At 40.2% G+C, this 20,018-nt stretch overlaps 1 protein-coding gene and 1 pseudogene across 9 annotated transcripts in view; one reads left to right on the forward strand and one right to left on the reverse strand.

Moving 5' to 3' along the window:
- Positions 1-20,018, forward strand: part of C7H10orf88 (chromosome 7 C10orf88 homolog) — a 34,721-nt gene that overhangs the window by 9,810 nt on the left and 4,893 nt on the right. For 3 of the 9 annotated variants that reach the window (XM_073354151.1, XM_073354153.1, XM_073354154.1), the window contains exon 5: positions 540-1,015. In XM_073354151.1, coding sequence (XP_073210252.1) covers positions 540-1,015 — 476 coding nt within the window. Of the gene's footprint in view, positions 1-539; positions 1,016-1,465; positions 1,717-2,937; positions 5,572-5,617; positions 5,689-7,272; positions 7,344-8,060; positions 8,660-20,018 lie in introns of those variants that run through there. The other 6 variants (XR_012160058.1, XR_012160059.1, XR_012160060.1 and 3 more) reach the window with 6 other exon arrangements.
- Positions 18,385-19,555, reverse strand: LOC140915151 (DNA (cytosine-5)-methyltransferase 3B pseudogene; annotated as a pseudogene).

Genomic DNA, 20,018 nt, shown 5'->3' on the forward strand with positions numbered 1-20,018 from the left:
GAGAATTGTGTGGTGTGTGTATAGTGGGTTTTTTTGTTTTTAAAAAACCCTTGTATCTTCATTACAAGAAAATGTTTCCTCCAAATAAAAGTGGAAGTACTTATAGTAATAACTATTGGATATAGGCCTCAATCCTGCGAAGAGAAGCATATGTACGGACCCCTGCACTCACCCACATGGAGTAACCTTTGGTATTGGAGCCCTAATTTAGTCAACTCCTGCTTCAATAATTGAAGTTCAATCTAACGAAATTTGTAGCTACTCTAAACCTTCATCTTGCAAATGTTAGTCACGTTCACATGATTTCTTTATTCTGTAGAATTATCAGTACATAACTTGCATTCTAATAAAGCTTTCATATCACATTCATTCTGAGTAAACTTTACACTGGTGAGAATGGAATGCAATTCTATCGTTATCTAAAATGCTACAGAATGCTTACACATTTTGGGGGGAGGGGAAGAGGCACAGCTATTATTTCCGTAGATTTATATTAAAAAATAACACATTAAATATGTACACTTTCTTATTTCCATTAGAACAGTTTTCCTCTTGGAGACAAACTTCAATGTATCTTTGGAAAAAGAGAATCTGTCTTTGGAGACAAGCATACAGTTGATGGATTGCACAATGCAGCTGCTTTTAAAGGATTAGACCAATCATCCGATGAACCCTTTCCTTTTAAAAGTTGTTTGACAACTGAAACAGTTTTTGGAGATTTAAAAACATATACTGGCATGAACACATGGATACCTGGTAGAGAGAATATTCCTGATCTTGAAACACTTAAAACTATGCAACAAAGCACTCCTCTTCCTGGAAATGATTTTAAAGTTATGTTGTCATCGTTAATGCAAGAGCAAGCAAGTGCAAACCCAAATATGCCCAGTTCTGGGCTGCTGCTTCCTTTTCTTCAAAACTTATGTGGTCAAGTAAATCATCTTCGGCTAGACGATGGGAATAAGCATTTTGAGAAGAGTACAATGGATGAAGAGGAAGGCATTCAAACTATTGGGTAAGTTAAGTTGGATATGTGTATCAAGTCTGTCCTAGCCTGTGGACCGTGCCTTGTTGGTAATAGTAGTTTTAAAAAAAAAAAAAAAAAAAAAAAAAAAAATCTGCCATGATGACACTCACCACAAAGCCCCACCATTGCAATTTAAAGGAATATAACAGCTATGAATTCCTATTTAACTAACAATGTCAATCAGCATTTTGAAATGTATTGAATAGAATATTTTTCATTATTACCTTCATACTATTCCTGGTTTCTTTCCAGTGGCAGATCATGGTGTACCTTTTTCTGTGGTGTTCTAGGTGTCTTTCTTTTCTTCCCCTTTATCACATTCTTGCTTTACCTACATTATGTACTCTACCTCCTCCCCTATATTTTTCTCTTTCCACTTGTATTGCCAAAGTCTCTATAGTATACTTATCTTTAACTTTTTCTCTCCCATGTTACCAGATGCATAATAGTCTAAAGCTATGAAAGATGGTGGAAAGGAAAAGGAATGCTTTATAGGTGGCAGCACTCTGGTGAGAATTCAGACCTCTCCAGCTGCCAGGAAAGGGGAAAGCGCTGGTATTCCTTACCTGGGCATTCTACTTGAACTGTGTTTGGTGGCTCCATTTCTGATTTATGAGCCTCTGCCTAGTAGATGTGATAAATGTGAAGCCTTTACTCCAAAACCTTCTATGGCTGCTAAGTGGCAAAAGGTGCATTCTCATTCTGTTTCTCCAAGAACTTGTATGAGTGGGGTGTCTCCATTTTTCGGGTACTCCCACCTAGTGAAAAGCTCACGTGTCTGCCTGCGCTAAAGCTCATATCTTTCCCAAGTATCAGCAGACTGAAGATGATCAGTTTATTGAAACTGCTGCCCACTAGGTTCTGAATAGCAGTATTGAAAAATGACAGAACTCTAGCTAACTTTCCCTCTGTTGCAGCTTGACAAACACCACATTGCATTGGTTACATGTGGGAAGTGATTTAACAAGGTAGTGGGGTTTTTTTGTTTGGTCTGGTTTTTTTTCCCCCTCCCTCCAATCCCCTGGTTTGGGTATGGTGAATATCTTGGAAAGTTTTAGTACAAATTTGTTAATTTTTGAGACATTTAAAAGGGGGGGAAGATAGCTCTTGCATTTAAATACGTACAAAAAGATTGTGTTTAAGGCGGGGAAAAAAACCAAAAAACCCACAACCCCTAAATGGCAAAAAGTTGAAACTTGTGACTGGCTGGTCCAAATTGATAAATACTCTTGTCACTTTGCAAGTGGAAGCCAATTTTTTTTTTTTTTTGCAAACATTTTTTTCACTATTTCGTACTCCCATAAATACTATGATAAATAATGTAAGTCCATCATATGGATATGATGTGTGGCTTTTGTGCTGCTATTCTTCTGAGAATTCCCTAACTTTGTTTCTCACTATGCAGGTATGGAAGCATAAAGTAAAATTTGTACAGATTAGTGTGCTAATCTTTTCTTAAAAAATACAAAAAAATTACCATTTTAAATATTGGGGTAAGATTACATTAAACACAGATTAGCATAGTACCTTAACTCTTACAAACTTCAGAAAGTATTTTGTTTGGTTAGTTGTACAAGTAAAGGTACAAATTCTAATGTAAAATAGGACAAATCTTGCACTTATGATATACATCTGACTAATGTATGTTGCACTGTGTGTGTGTGTGTGTGTGTGTTTGGCCAAAATTAGGCCTTCTGTGTAGTAAAGGTGTAAGTATTTATTATTTAGACTTTAACATCAAGAGTACCTCCTCTACTGAGTACGTATTCTAAGAAACCCAATAATACTTCAAAACTTCAGTGTCCTTCCTTGAGGCACTGGGATCTCTATTTATGCCAGTTAGCCAGCATGATCACTGACTCCATATTAAAAATAGGAATGACTAATTATTTATATTTACATTCTTACAGAAGGGAACAGCAGCCTATTTGCTCCTACTTGGAAAAGGTCATATCCAAAAATATGGAACTGATGGAGAAAAAACTAATGGACTATATTGATCAAAGTATGCAGAAACTTCAGGAACATATAGATACTAAAGTTGTTCTGTTAATGGACATGGTTCAAAACTCCAAAACGAACAAAATGTCACAAGAACACTATGACTCTGGAGAAGGACTCTCAAATGGCGAGAGATAGACAGTATTTGAAAGAGAGGACCCCAATATAAATACTTTCCAGGGGCAAGTATTTATTTTGATGTCTTTACAAAGCTTAATATTTATTAAACTAATTATAAACCCCCCAAGTTGTTTGTTACATTTGTTACTGTAATTCTGCCCAGTATTGTACACTAAATGTTAGTGTTATAAAACATCTGTAATAATGTCATTTTTCACAAGTATAAGAATTTTTTATGTATTTTTGTGGCTTATTTAATTAAAAAATATTTCTAAAAAGCCACTTGGAATACATTTTGTCAACCTCCACTTGAACTATGACATTCGTGCTATAAATAAAGTGAGTTGTAACTTTTCTATTTATTAGCTTAATTGTTTTGTTTTATTTGCAACCCATTACTAGAAGATTTAAAAAACAGAATTCAGTTTCTGTTTAGTTTTTAGTTTATTTTTTTTCTTCGGTTAAAGGATAACAAGAGGGCACCTTTTACTTCTAACGCACCAGTTCAGAATCATTATCTGATGCATCTTAAGCTGAACTGAAGCACAGTACGGAAAGTGAATTGACTATTATCGATGGGCTAAATGACAGACCTTCTCTATTGATGCTCATTTCAAAACAAGCACACAACTGCTTGGATGGATTTAATGTAGAGTATTGGTCAGAACCTCAGTAGTAGCAGAAACTGCCCTAAAGAAGCATGTAAGGGGGTCCCCTCTTATATAGGGAGTCTGATGGGACAGGATCTGCTGCATTATGGCAATCCGGAACCAGAGGAATGACCCTACAGTATTATGGTTGCTCCAGGATCAGGAAGGTAGAAAGGTGGCTTAGAATCCTCCTTCACCCAATGTTTACTGCATTGGCAGAGACTACAGATGTTCTACACTCATCTGGCTTCACAGAGATAAAGGCAATATCTTCCTTTTTGAGAAGCAGACAGCCCTCCTTTCTGTGAAGAAATAGAGATATGTATTTTTTTAATTATGGGCATTTTTACTTATAGAATAGAATTCGACTCATGAACTATGAGAAGCTATATTTCAAAAGGACAGAGATAGCTACACATCTGAAGTTTCTGCTTATACTTTATATTAAATTTTAGTCTAACTTGTTAATCTTCATTCCCATCCATCTGAGAGCAAGTAGAACAGAATTGATTTCCAAATAGCTTAATGTAATGTATTCTATTCAAATATCTAAAATGTTTGAAACCAAAATGTACAAATTTTAAAATAAATACAAAAAAAAAATTAAGTGTCGGCGTGGGCAGTGGCTATTAAGTAGCTGCCCCCATTGACTGTTCTGTATCCAGCCTATCCTACATTCTCTTCTCCCCACCACCTCTTTTTCCTCCTCCTACCCTGCTCCCTCATGCAAAGAAAAACTGATGAGCCGTGCAGTATGCCTTTAAGGTTATCACATCCAGGTACTGTAGAGATCAGTTCCAGAGTTGAGGTTGCTTCACTGAGAAGACCCTGCCAGCAGCCCCTCTTCCTACTTAAACCAGGGAATCACCAGCTCAAGTGCCTGAGGCTACTGCAGTTTCTAGAGCAGGGATCAGCAGCCTTTGGCCCATGGCCCATCAGGGAAATCCACTGGTGGGCCAGGACAGTTTGTTTACATGTAGCATCAGCAGGTTTGGTGGATGGCAGCTCCCACTGGCTGCGGTTTGCTGTTCCAGGCCAATGTGGGCTGTAGGAAGTGGCGGCCAGCACAGCCCTGGGCCCATGCCGGCAAACCATAAACAAACCGTCCCAGTCCGTCAGCCGATTTCTCTGACTGGCTGCGTGCCACAGTTTGCCAATCCCTGTCCTAGAGTATCACAAGGACAGAGAAAGACTTTGTGGCAGAAAGGACCCAAATGATTTTAGGCTATGTAGGTCAGATCTAAGTACACCAGACCCTTGCTAGAACGCGGGATTTGGGATCCATGCATGGTACCGTGTTAAAATGAATTTCAATTAAAGTAATTAAATTTGGGATCCATGGCTGCAACCGTGTTATATGTGAATTTGGGCTATATAGATGCGCGTTCTAGTGTACTTCACTATATGTAGAAGGCGGCAGATGCAAAGCACAGGTTTAATAATTTTTTTTGTGAAACCTCTTTAAGTGAGCAGCTGTATTCAATTAAATTTGAATTTCTAAGTGCTCTTAATAGACAGCCCCATGCACAATTTATTTAAATATTACGATTGAAATATTCTTTCAAGCCAACAGCATTGCATTGTTTCAGGACAGCAAGTTTTATTTACTTCCTTTAAAATAAGTAACAGATCTGAACAAATCTCTTACATTAGAGGCAGTCTTAGAACTATGTTCTCCATAAAGTGATATGCTATATAATGTCTCTCTCTCTTTAAGCAATTTTAATGTGTCCATCTCCATAATTTTCAAGCATCATAATGCATTTATTCTATCTTTAATAAGTATAAACACAGATGCTTCTATTTTCATCTTTTCAAGTATGAAGCTCAAGACAAAAAGTTGCAAGAAAAAGCTTTATTGCATCACATGGTATTGCACATAATTTGAAGGTGAGATCATTTTTGCATGTTAAACATGGTGACTAAATATAATCTATTCAGATTTAAATCAAATACAGAGTTGTAAATACCATTCTCATTCCAAAGAAAATAACTAATTTGATTAATTAGAATATAGTTAAATTAGAAACTTGACCATTAAGAGGCTCTCCAAACTTATGTAAATCATCATAATTTTAGTCAGTCTCCCTTCTCGTATAACCATTTTACTATTTAGGCAGTTCTACAATTGACTATCAAGATACTGTGTTTATACAGAATATTTCTCCTTTATAATCAGGCTTTTCCTGTCTGATGCACTAAGTCTTTCGAAAGAAGACAATTCTGTATGCTTAGCTTCAAAATCACCTCTATAGTACAGAATGGTGAGACTATAAATACTGGATTCTAACATCATGGAAGTTACTAGAGCAGAAAAAGGATAAAGCAGCTGGTTATAACAGAGAGAATTTATATTTATATTTAAAAATAGCTGTCTTTCTAATCTAATGATTCTATTATCCAAGGGTCGGTCCTGGGGCCGGTTTTGTTCAATATCTTCATAAATGATCTGGAGGATGGTGTGGATTGCACTCTCAGCAAATTTGCAGATGATACTAAACTGGGAGGAGTGGTAGATACGCTGGAGGGGAGGGATAGGATACAGAAGGACCTAGACAAATTGGAGGATTGGGCCAAAAGAAATCTGATGAGGTTCAATAAGGATAAGTGCAGGGTCCTGCACTTAGGATGGAAGAATCCAATGCACCGCTACAGACTAGGGACCGAATGGCTAGGCAGCAGTTCTGCGGAAAAGGACGTAGGGGTGACAGTGGACGAGAAGCTGGATATGAGTCAGCAGTGTGCCCTTGTTGCCAAGAAGGCCAATGGCATTTTGGGATGTATAAGTAGGGGCATAGCGAGCAGATCGAGGGACGTGATCGTTCCCCTCTATTCGACATTGGTGAGGCCTCATCTGGAGTACTGTGTCCAGTTTTGGGCCCCACACTACAAGAAGGATGTGGATAAATTGGAGAGAGTCCAGCGAAGGGCAACAAAAATGATTAGGGGTCTAGAACACATGACTTATGAGGAGAGGCTAAGGGAGCTGGGATTGTTTAGCCTGCAGAAGAGAAGAATGAGGGGGGATTTGATAGCTGCTTTCAACTACCTGAAAGGGGGTTCAAAAGAGGATGGCTCTAGACTGTTCTCAATGGTAGCAGATGACAGAACGAGGAGTAATGGTCTCAAGTTGCAGTGGGGGAGGTTTAGATTGGATATTAGGAAAAACTTTTTCATTAAGAGGGTGGTGAAACACTGGAATGCGTTACCTAGGGAGGTGGTAGAATCTCCTTCCTTAGAAGTTTTTAAGGTCAGGCTTGACAAAGCCCTGGCTGGGATGATTTAACTGGGAATTGGTCCTGCTTCGAGTAGGGGGTTGGACTAGATGACCTTCAGGGGTCCCTTCCAACCCTGATATTCTATGATTCTATGATTAATCAGCAGCAACAAGGGAAACTGACTACAGAAACCTATCATAATACATTTGTGGCATTATTTTCCTCCAACTTAAGTTATTTATTTATTTAAATTTAGATGCTTGAATCATATTGCACGTTGGTGCCATATATAGATGCCTTGTGGTCCTCTGCGTCTGATCACATTCGGTATGTATCTCTGCTCACTTTGGTTTTCAAAATAAGTCCAGCAGGGACCAAAATGATTACTATTGAGAGCAAAGTGATAATAGACTGGTCCTGTACCTCAACCCTTTCCCCAACTGCATTGTGAATGAGTGTGAGCTGAGATAAATATATAGTTATATAATTGTTCTTAAACTATAAACACTCATGCTATTCAGTGGTAGTATGATGTAAGAAAAGGGGGGCGGAATTTGAATAGCCACAAGAAGATTCTGTTGTCACTAAGTCTAGATCAGAAAATCAATCTGGTTCACCTATATTTTTATAACCAAAATTATTTATTGAAGAGAATTATAGGCTTTTATTTGTCTAGGAAGTAAACGTAACAGATTTGAAATTAGGGAATGGTAAAGACAGATAAGGAACATATTCAGATGTATATTAGGATGTATATTAATTATATTATAATATATTATAATATAATTATATTATATTTATTATATTAGGATGTATATTAGGATGTTTATTAGGAATTTGCTACACTGGTAAAAATGCTTCTAGAGCTCATCAGCAGGAAATCATGCAATGAATCAATCCTTTTGACGGTAAAAGCGATTGAAATAACATCATGTTAAATTGATAATACACCCATCTGAGTTAGTGGGATTCTTTCACTTCAGCTTAGTGGCCCAACAACGGTCACATTTTCCTGGCCAGAACTTGTCTCTCTCTTGTTCCTAGTTACACAGCCCTGATAGCATCGGGAAGAATAATCGTACACCTTGCACACCACCACTTTGCACTGGAGGTAAACTGTAGAGTATCCATTAAAAAACTGAAAGGCTTTAAATTGGAACTGAACAATTTTTTTGTTTGATGAAGTGTAAGTAGTGTAGGTATCATCTTTTACACACCTGAGAAAAGGAAAAAATACATAAAATTAGTCTGTTCTCACAGCATAATAAAATATGGAGATTGTATTATGCCATGTGACTTTGTGCTACATAAAAATAAACACTTTTGTTGCATCATAAGTTGACTTGACTGGAACTTTCCTTCATGCATTTGAAACAACAAGGTTAATAAACATTTGCAATATGAAATTCCTAATACACAGAGATGGAGTGTAAATAATGAAATAAATGCAAAAACATTTTGAAAACACGCAATGGAATTTTAAAAGAATACTTTCGGAAAGCATCTTTCAAAAATATGGATAAAGAGCCTTGCTATCTTTCTAATGTTGTTTTTTATTTCCCATTTGGATTTTCTAAAAATAAAAAACAAAAGAAGAGAAACCCAAACCTTTGTTTCACAATTCCTGCAATTTATTTTATTGAGATGGGATATTTCTATAGAGATTTTAAACTAGTTTCTCTTTCCAAATCCTTCCATATGCAGAATACATCCATGGGATTATATGTAATCCACACTATGAAAAGTGTGATTCTTTGTTCCTTTTAATGGCTGGTTTATACAAAAGGCTACTGCAGCTAGCTAATATATACACATTCCTTTACCTCAAAATGGTAGAGGCTTTTAGGTCGGTGAGGCCGAGGTTCAAACCCTGCTGCTGTCCCCTATGAGGTCAGTTACATTTAAAAAAATCATTTTAAATTGTGAGTTCAATATTTTCCTTACCCTCTCTTGATTAAATCGTATTTCACAGTTGTAAAGTCATAGGAATCAGGAGATGCTACACATGTGTCTATAAACAACATCAAATTTGGATCAGGGCTATAGAGAGTGGCTTGAATGTATAAGTCCTGGTTTAGGCCAACAAAGTTTGGGAAATCATTCACGGGGCTTGAAAAAGATGGTGATTCATAAAAGGAAAGTTTCACATTGAATCATCCATACTGAGTTTCATCAGTTTCTAAAGAGTCAGACTCGTTAACTATGTGCATGATGTCTGCTATCGTGCTCTGGTCCATTCTGCAGGTGAAATGTAACTGAGGACTCTTTGCCCTGGTGATGAAATTACCAGAAGTGGATGCTCTGACTGTGTTGGAATAGTTGATAGTCCCATTACTTACCTGTTAAAACATTAAATAAAATACACAGTACAGTGCTTCAAAGGTCTTGTTGAAATATTACAACCTAGATAGCTGTAATGCACTACAAGTTATCCAAAAGTCAGATGAGCCAGCAGTGAATTGTTTGAGTACAGGTGAAAAAGTGGTTTCAGCTTGAATATTTTTAGATGGCCTTTTATGCTAGATCAGCAGTTCTCAAACTGTGGGTCGGGACCCCAAAGTGGGTCATGACCCCATTTTAATTGGGTATCCAGGGTTGGTGTTAGACTTGCTGGGTGGTAGGGCTCAGGTTACAGGCCCTGCTGCCTGGGAGTGAAGCCCTTGGGCTTTGGCCGCCCCCAGCCCAGGGCAGTGAGGCTTGGGCTCCCCCACAAGATGGTGGGGTTCAGGTGAGCTCAGGCTTTGGTTCCCCCATGTTGGGGTCGTGTAGTAATTTTTGTTGTCAGAAGGGGGTCACGGTGCAATGAAGTTTGAGAACGCCTGTGCTAGATCATTGGTCTTGCATGGAATTAACAGAGGGAAAATTTAGTCTGAATATCAAGAAAAAATGTCTTGATGGTAAAATGTATTAGGGTATGCCTCTTGAGGCTTGTGAAGGAAGACCCATTATGTGGAATATTTAAACTAGACTGGGCAAAACACTGGAAAAAATACTGTAGGAGACAAGTGTGCCCAGGACGAGAGATGGACTGAATGATCTAATATGCATTTCTCATCTGTAACTTCTGTTGGTCTTGTTTCCTTTCTAGGTCAAAGAAGGGTGGGAGGTTTTAATCTGTTGGTGTGTTTTGGCCATAATTTAGTTTCCATTTTCTTCAACATTGTGTGAAGCCACTATTGTGTTGATTGGACATAAAAATGGAGGTGGGATGCCTAATGCAACAGATCTTACACGTACAGGACTCCAAATGATCTCAGTGGGAATCTTGCATGATTAATGTCTGCAGGTTTGAACCTGGTGTCAGCATAGGGAGATAGATAGGGAAGTAGCTATATGGGTCCTCAGTGGTGTGAGCTCACAGACAACCTAACAAAAGATAGGCCAGCCATGGTATCTATATGTATGTTGTAATCGGATCACAATTTTCTTGATGAACTGTGGCAGCCATTGTGCCTAGAAGTTTTATATGCCCTACTGTACTCTTCCAGCAGTTGTATGGTGCTGCACATAAGATGATACTCTGTGTACTGGACCTTTGGGATCTTTGGTGAACCTCATGATTTTCTTTGCTAGGTATTGCAGTGGGAGAAATCCAGCACAAGGCTAGGCACTTCTTTCTCTTTTAACTCAAGAAAACAGGATTTCCAAAGTCTCCAGGCCCAAGTGCATTATTGAACATGACACATACTGCTTCCACAGAACAAAGGAAAAGACATTGTCAAAAATATGCAACGTAGTTATAGTCATGTTGGTCCCAGAATATTAGAGAGACAAGGTGGGTGAAGTACTAGCTTTTATTGGACCAAGTTCAGTGAAGAGCTCTGTGTGGCTCAAAAGCTTTTCTCTCTCACCAACAGAAGTTGGTCCGATAAAAGATATTATCTCACCCACCTTCTCTCTTTAATTGTCCAAAATAAGCAGCCAGCACCCTACCCAATCCTTAAACCATCCAGAACCCAACAAATCCTAAAGCAAAAATGTGGGGAAAGGAAGTCTGAGTGTGCTTCCCTTAAAGTCAGTAGTTTAGCCACAAATTTCATCTGGATCAGGACTGGACCCTTGAATGTTTCCTTTGAGTTATGTTTACAATAAACTTATTTCTGTGTAGGTGTGTTAGTGGTGCTTCTATGCCTAATTTATAGAGGATATGTCTATCACAAAGCTGGCTAAGGAACTTTGGCTCTTTAGCTCCAGTTGTAGCTGCTCGTTTTTTCAGCTCCAGAGGTCCCCAGATCAATCCCCCAAGTGTTGGATCTCACAAAACTACATGGTGATATAAATATTACAGTGTTTTCTTCCCATTGAGAATCTTTTAGGAATCTTAAAAGCACTCTCCTTACAGTGTGTATGATAACACCCATTTTTTCATGTTCTGTATGTATATAAATCTCCTCACTGTATTTTCCACTGAATGCATCCAATGAAATGAGCTGTAGCTCACGAAAGCTTATGCTCAAATAAATTGGTTAGTCTCTAAGGTGCCACTAGTACTCCTTTTCTTTTTGCGACTACAGACTAACTCGGCTGCTACTCTGAAACTTAAAAGCACAGAGTTATTCTGACAACTTTTCATTAATAAGTAATTTTAACAAGTTATTTTGATATACAGTATTTTCAGATGTAAACTCTTACCTCACTTTTTGTACCACAGCCATCATAAGGTATATGGAATATAACATGGGATTTTGTAACCATAGGTCTACAAGCTGGGTCATTCAAGTGAACATTCCATGAAAAATAGCCTTTTGACCTGATATAGGCTCTTCTAATTACTGCATGCATGTAATCTGGCAGACATGTAAGTGCCACTAGATGAGAAATTTTGAATATCAGTAAACAATATTGAAGCATGTATAAAAATCCAGTAGTTATTAAAATGCTACTATATATTATGTTCACATCACTGGCAAGCAATTAGCCTCACAGAATGTTAACTAGCCTGGAAATAACAGCTGAGTGGAGAGAAAATGAATTTGCCCTTTCTTTATTGCTAAGATTGACACAACTGAAAGTTCACTTCCCCAGCCTATCTCCCTTATGGAATTAATACTGAGGTTACATAAATTAGTTTGATTCCACAGTTATTTATGCTGCCTAACAGGGAGAGCTCAGAGTTAGGCCACAGCAATAACCCAGTGATCTGCATTTTGTGATTCTTGGCTCAGACACCTGCTCCAGCGAGGTGCAGTGAACAGGGGTTCAATTAACTGGCCTACTAATGCGTATGAAGACCACTCTATAAATGCAGACTTAGCTTAATGATAAAATATACAAGTGCAGACTGGCTCCTTCTCTCCATGCACGCTGCCAGAACACAGTTCTTCTACTAGAGCAACATGCTATTACCAAAATCTGTAGAGCTTGAGCCATTGCTTTAAACATGTTGTGACTCAGTTTAATGGGACAATCTGCATCCCTCTTTGGCTTCACCATTGTCTTCAGATGTCTATCACATTTCCTTCTCTGATGGATCTCAAAACTTTTTACTCTTTTCTCCTACTTTCCTCCCTTTCTTGATTGGTTCCTGGAGGGTTTGTGACCCCCTTTCCACTCCTTGTTCATCCTCCATGACAACGCTTCTCTGAAGTTCCCTAACAATGAAGATTCTTTTCTGTTGGAGTTCAGCATATCTGCCACCTTACTGTTGGTCTCTGACACTGCAACATTTAAAGTCTGCATTGTCTGGGGCTGTGTACCACAGTGAGTACTGGGACCACAGAATATTTGGAATTTTAAAACTGTATTACTGGGTCACACTGGAAAGTCACCCATCGCTCATGGGCTCCAACAGCCTCCAAGGCAGTGAGTGACCATCAGGAAAAGCCACGATGGTCCAAATATGCCTAACAGGTGCAATAGACACCAAATAAAATGGCCTAATCAGGCTTTCCCAACTAGTTTCTCTTATCCAAGCTTGCAGTACAGTAGTAAAAGAAGGATAAGAAAATATTACCAGGTGTCTTGGGTGCTTCAGTATTATCAGGAGGAGCTATGCAAGAAGATAACAAAAGGCAAAAATTAAGGATAGTTCATGAAGCTTCATGCATTATTTATTATTATGATTATAGCATAATCAATTAACATACAGAGTAAGCAATTAAATTAAAAAGGATTTTGAAAATATTAATAGAAAATGTTCTGATGAATAGAGCTGCCATTTACCATCAGTTTTCAAAGACTAATCTAATGAAAAAAAATCCCTGCTTGAAATTGAAAAGGGGAATTACTGTTATTTTAAATGGGAAGAAGATTAAGCTCTTTGTGTATATCTGCATGGACAGGTAGTTGCATGCTCAAATACTTATTTTGCAGCTGGAGAAGAGTTTCCATGTTCCATTAACTGTTTGCACACAAGTGCTCATATTTTGTAGTTACAACCAAGATGCCTTTTTAAAACGTGTGGCCCACTGGGCAAGGAGACCCCAGCACATTATCTAAGCATTTGGTGGGTTGTATAATCTGAATGGTGCACTGAACTTGGAAATACATATTAGTTCAAAAAATGAGCAAACACTGCAGTGATATACCTCTTAGGGAAACCTAACCCAGAGTCTGAGACAAAGCCCGCTGAAGTACCGGAACATATTACACTGGCATTTTCTTGATGGCCACAGTTATGTCTATGCACGACCAAAGATTCATCTCCCTTGCATTGCACATCATCCAGGAGGATACTTCCTGAGCCTTCACCATAATGGGCACTAACTGGGGCTGAAATAACCAGTCCACACCCAAGCTGCCTGCACACAATATCTGTGTCTTTTGTATCCCAGCCATCATCACAGATTGTTCTCCAGCTTTCATTGTAAGGGACTTCAATGTAACCTGAACACCTGCCCTCTTTGCTCACCAGTGGCAGCGACGTGGTTTGGAAAAGCAGGGAAATTAATTTTCAAAACTAGAGGAAACCATCACTATGTTTCTGATTTAGGCTTCTATCTTGTCATTGATCCACGCATAGTACATCCACCGAGGTCTCTGGCTCTCTTGGGGGCAGATACAGGGTATATGAGACTTTTATTATGCAATACTAAAAGAAAACATGACCAGTACCATAGTATGGAATACATTGAAGTTTAAAGATTTACAGTGAAATCCTGGCCCCATGGATGTCTGTGGCAAATCTTCCATTGACATCAGCAGGGTCAGAAACCCCTTGTTTCTAATATGTATCGTGTGGCACAGAAAATGGACAAAAGTTTGGGGGTGGAGTTTTTATTTTATTCCATCTGGCTCTAGGATGACATATGGCTCCAAATATGTAATGGTTTATTTTCTTCTCAGGTTGTTGTGATTAATATAGTTTGGCCAAAACACATATCACCTTCTCCAAAACTGTACTCAAGTTAAAGCTTAGCAGATTTCTTGGAATGTCAGACAAAAGCCTTTTTCCTTTAATATCCATTTTTGTCAGCTGGGACATTCAAACAGTAAGTCAGTGGAGCCAGCTTTGAGAACACTAGTAGTATTTAAAAGGAAATACATTGGAGCAAACAAATAACTACAATAAAATGAATTAATAAATACCCGTTGCTCCTGATGCCATGTAATGGTCAGAGACTGACAAAGATGAGAGAAAATGAAGGCACAGTTTAGTAATAGTCAAGGAATCTGTAAACTAGATACACTTTTCTTAGCTGAAGCAAGGAAGCACAGTGGGCTACAGTGCTAGTCCAAATAATGTCTTAGATTAATTAATTAATTACAATGGCTTAGGTGGTCTCATTATATTTATACAATATGATTGTGGTTCCCTAATAACATTTGGGGCCATAGTTATTCCCTGGTGATGGTAAACTGATCAGCAGTATGTGTGTCATGTTGCAAACTCCCCACAACACTGATCCACCAGGAGCCTGCTCAGGGGGACAGGACACCAACAGATCAACGGGGAGATGCACTAATTCTGAAGGTATCCACTCTCTGTGCCAATCACCCCTCCTCCCTCCACTCAAATGGGTATAAACTGAAAGGCCCATGTTGGTGGCAGTGAATCTGGCACTCAGTAGGCATAGCAGTTCACTGATAAACTGAATTTCTGTACCTATTTTTTTTAATTTAAGATAAAATGATTAAATTTGATAGGGAAGGTACCATGGATACCATACACAGGGACATACACAGGTGTGTTCACACCATTATTTGTAGTGGGACTAGAAAATGAGCTGACCCCAGAGTAATTTTCTGCTGAACAAACAGAAAAGAAAGCCAGATTAAAATATTTTATTTGCTTCTGCAGATATCTGCTATATCTATTGAATACAGGTATATATGTATTCAAGTGGAAATGAAAATTCAGCAAATCCACTGTGAATTTAAGGGCTACCCTTCAAATAGGCATGTAAACATGGATCACACGTTGAAAAAAACATTCTGTAAGGCAAGAATGACAAAAGACATACTAGTGGTACTCATCTGCTGTGTGGTAGGGAGTACAGCTGGCAATTCAAAAAGAAGATGACAACATGAAAGTAGCATGTTTATTAAAGAGACATTGAAATGAACTTTATGAGTTACTGGAGAAAGGAAAGACATAATCTAGAACATCATCCCTGAAAGAGAGATAGAGGGAAAATACATAACAAACTGCAAATTTAACTGAGACTCAGTTAGTGCTAACACCAAGGGTGTCCTAAAATAAGCAAGACATTTGAAAGGCAAAGTCTGGATATATCTATGTGAGTAAGGCATTCCAGAGTCTTCAGTGGTACTTGAACTTTTGCAGCACATCCGGAGTAGGGATTTGTACCAGTGCTGCTAAATGAACAGCTAAAAAGAAATCTCTCCAGTATAGATTAGGGTTGAGAGGAATTTGAAAAGGAGACAACACCAGAATAATTTCCCACTGTCAGATTAGTAAGGAAACCAGAGTAGAGCACTATGGATTTACTATGGAGTGTAGGCAAGTTTACGTAAACCACTGGAGATAGGAATCAAGTACACACACTGTGAAATTACAAGTCTGTCTTCAAATAGGCAAGGAAACAGAAATACTATTCTCTCACTTACTTGTGGTACTGGGCTCTTGTGTGATAGGTGGAGGAGTTAGTACTACAGAAAGAAAATGAAAGACAACATTAAATAGTTTATGCAACACACACACAAATGTTATCAGTTGCTGGACAAGATAAAGTACAATTATATGTGGGTTGAGCTATTACAATGAAACAGCTCATTGCTGTTGTGGGGAAACCAATGGGATGGGGAGCTGGAGGGAGGAAATTACCACCTTCCTCTTATACAGTTCAATTCACATTTTTCCATTAGGAGCAGGATTTGCCCATTCCTCCGTGCAGAAAAATTGAAGGCTTAGTTCCAAACCTTGCAGTTTGCATCCAGTCTTAGGGAAGCAGACATCACTGGAGCTCACAAATTTCTGTATGGATGTAGTGGGGTAGATCCCTGCCTCCCATCTGGAAAGAATTAAAGCTGTCTTCTGGGCACAATCACCCTCAATGCAACACACCTATAAGGCTTGTCAGGCCTCAAGATGGGTGGACCCTTAAAAAGGAGGATTCTTGCTCCGGCCAGCAGGACTGCAAGTCAGAGCTCCCTGTCCCCTGGAAGAAGGGACTCCTGATGGAAAAACTGCTTGAGAGCCTTGGCCTCCCAGGCCCCCTCAGAAAATAGAAGGACCTGGGAGTGAGACCGTTTGGTACAAAGCACAGCTTGCACTGGTGCAGCTCATCTAAACTAAGAATTTTCACTTGTAGTTGCTTACGGCAGTGACTTACCCCCTCCAGTATAGACAAGGGCTCAGAAGGATGGGAAAAGGAGCCAACTATGAAATAATTGTCTACTGTAAAAATAGTAAGGAAGTCAGAGAAGAGGAAAATGGCTTTACTTCTGCAGACAACTTCTCTTTCTGTGGGAATACAGGTAATTTCTGTAAAGCAGTGGAGACAGGAATCGAGGACAGCCTGTGCAATAATAGGCCACTCTTTAAATTGGAATACAAACTTACATGTAGTAATGGGCACTTGTGTTGTAGGGGAAGAAGCTGGTAAATAAAGAAAGAAAAGAAAAGCCAAAATTCAATACTTTACAAAAGAGATGTTTGAATAAACTTTGAGTTACTGGCAAAAGTAAAGTAAAATTACATCTGACGTGCTATTGCAGTAAGCTAGATCACTTGCTGCTGTGGGGAAAACAATGTGATGAGGATCTGGAAGGGGAAAAGTACCTCTTCATTTCTTGCCATTTAATTTCCCCTTGCAGAAGAACCAAAGGTTCAGCTGCAAACCCTGCAGAACAAATAGGATTTTATGGAAGCAGAGATTAGTGGAGCTCGCAGGGCTCTGTATGGACTATTTGGTAACATGGTACCCAGGGCACATTGGAGTCACGTTGCCATGAGTTTCCTTGCCTGTAGTTATCCCTGGGATCCCCTATAACAATGAGTTTCCTACTTGGAAAGTTTGAATTTAATGCTCCTAAAATACAATTCATGTTAAAAAAATAATAGAAATCGAGTACCTGAGCAGATGACACTGGTGTCCTCATGGTGGGCACATTTATGTGTGCCCCAACCCTGGTGTGAGCACTGCCACAGAGAGGATTCATTCCCTCTGCACTGCACATCATCCAGGAGAACACTTCCAGAGCCTTCACCAAACCGGGCATTCATGGCGTGGCCACACCCAAGCTGTCTGCATACAACCTCTGCATCGTTTGTGTCCCAGGCATCATCACAGACTGTTCCCCAGCTTCCACTGTAATGGACTTCAACACGACTGGAACACCCGTCCTGTCCATTCACCAGTCTCAGTGATGTATCTTGAAAAAGCACAGGAAACAATATTTTTAATGTTAACACAATTACCTTGTTTTCAATTTCATGCATTCCAGGGGATCCTTCAGTGTCCAGATGGGACTGATTCCCTCATGGGTGGGTGCAGCATTTTCTCCTCTGTACGGCCAGCCCCCTCTGCTGTCCAATGTGTGTGGATGCAGAGCCATGGTCCTAACTTTCCCTGTGCCACCCCTTTGGGGTGCCATGTACCCACTAAGTGCATTAAGTTGGCAGAGTGCATACTCACTACCATGGCTAGCATCGACTTACAGAGCGGTGCACTGTGGATAGCTATCCCACAGTTCCCACAGTCTCTGCTGCCCATTGGAATTCTGGGTTAAGCTCCCAATGCCTGATTGGGCAAAAACATTGTCACGGGTGTGTTTTGGGTACATGTCATCAGTCACCCCTCCTTCTGTGAAAGCAATGGCAGACAATCATTTCACGCCTTTTTTCCTGGATTACCCATGCAGACGCCATACCACAGAAGCATGGAGCCTGCTCAGCTCACCATCACCGCTGCTGTTGTGGGCAAGTCTACTGTGGGGGCTGCTGTGATCCAAGTAGCCAATGCAATCATTGACATTCTGTTATCAAGGGTAATGACTCTGGGAAATGTGTGGGCCTTTTTTCGATTTTAGATGCATCATATTCCTGTCCTTTGTTGCTGGTGAAGAAGTCTTGCAGCCATACATTCCAGTCCGGTCGGTGCTGTAACACCCCATAGCACTTCTGTGGTTGACACATGTAGCAGCTCCAGGGCTCTTGCTCTTTTGCCTTGGCCGAGGTACCTTGCCCTACCAGGACCTCCAAGCGTTCGACACAGAAGCACCTGCAGCAGCTGGCATTGCTATACAGCAGCAGCTCCTTGCCTTCGCAGCAGACAGTGCACTAGGACTGGTACCTGTCCTCATCGTACATGTAGAAAAGCTTCAGGAATCAATCTCTGCAAGTCTGACAAAGGCCCCCCTCAAACAGCGGGTGGAATGTGGCTGGGTTTTTTCTCCCACACAATAAACAACTGTCTTCAAGGCTCCTGTTGTTGTTTGTGACTTTGGAAACCATTTGCTCTCTGCTTTGGTCCTCTTCCACTGGCTCCTTGCTGTTGTTGCAGAAGTTAGTTTTTAGCCGCTTGGCCGGGGGTTCTGGGAATGTCTTCCCTGCCCGGCTCTTAGCAACCTCCAGGGCATGGTGTATGGCTCATCAATAGGAGACCAGCTTATTAAACGTGGAGTGGTTGAAATGCTGCCTAAAAGCCATCAGACCCACCAGCTTGTCTGCTGAAACCTCGGAGAACTTCCCATCCCCAAACCATTGCACCCAGCTCATTCCGGAGATTGCCTGACATTTGGACGTGATGATTGCAGGCCACCAGGAGAAGCCCTTGATCTTCCCCCACATGAGCTTTCCCATCCTGGTATTCCACCACTTCCCCTGCAACTCTCCTTTCCTGCCCACCAGCGACGAGCTCGGGGGATCCGTTCTGGTCCTCCTGGGTGCTGCTGGAAGACATGGTACTGCTGCTCTGGGAGGACTCCTTGGAATCCTCCTCAGTGAGGTCGATCAGGGGCGCCTGGACAGACATGGCCATCCTCCTCTTAGCGCACAGAATGGGAGCCAGAGACTCCAGGTCATTCTCTTCTTTAAGTTTTGTCTCATGAAGATTCAGTCCCACCTGGAATATCATGAGAGCTAGAGGCTTCTGCCTTGGGCTGCTCTCCCAGCCAGCAGCACCATGCGGTCGCACCTACCCCAGCCTACCCCTTGCTCCCATGGCTCATGAAGCCTGGACAGTAGTAAGGAGCAGTTCAACTATAGGCTGAGCAAGTGCAGAATGGTTTCAGAGTAATAGCTGTGTTAGTCTGTATTTGCAAAAAGAAAAGGAGTACTTGTGGCACCTTAGAGACTAACCAATTTATTTGAGCATAAGCTTTCGTGAGCTACAGCTCACTTCATCAGATGCAATGGTAGAATGTGCCTTTGGATATTTAAATGCTCGCTGGTGCAGTTTGCTGACTAGGTCAGACCTTAGCGCAACCAACATTCCCATTGTTGTTGCTGCTTGCTGTGTGCTCCATAATATCTGTGAGAGTAAGGGGGAAGATGTTGATGGTAGGGTGGGAGGTTGAGGCAAATCTCCTGTCATCCAATTTTGACCAACCAGACACCAGGGCGATCAGAAGAGCACAGCAAGGCACGCTGCACATCAG

Source organism: Lepidochelys kempii, chromosome 7 (assembly GCF_965140265.1).
Source record: "Lepidochelys kempii isolate rLepKem1 chromosome 7, rLepKem1.hap2, whole genome shotgun sequence".
NCBI classification, from domain to species: domain Eukaryota; kingdom Metazoa; phylum Chordata; order Testudines; family Cheloniidae; genus Lepidochelys; species Lepidochelys kempii.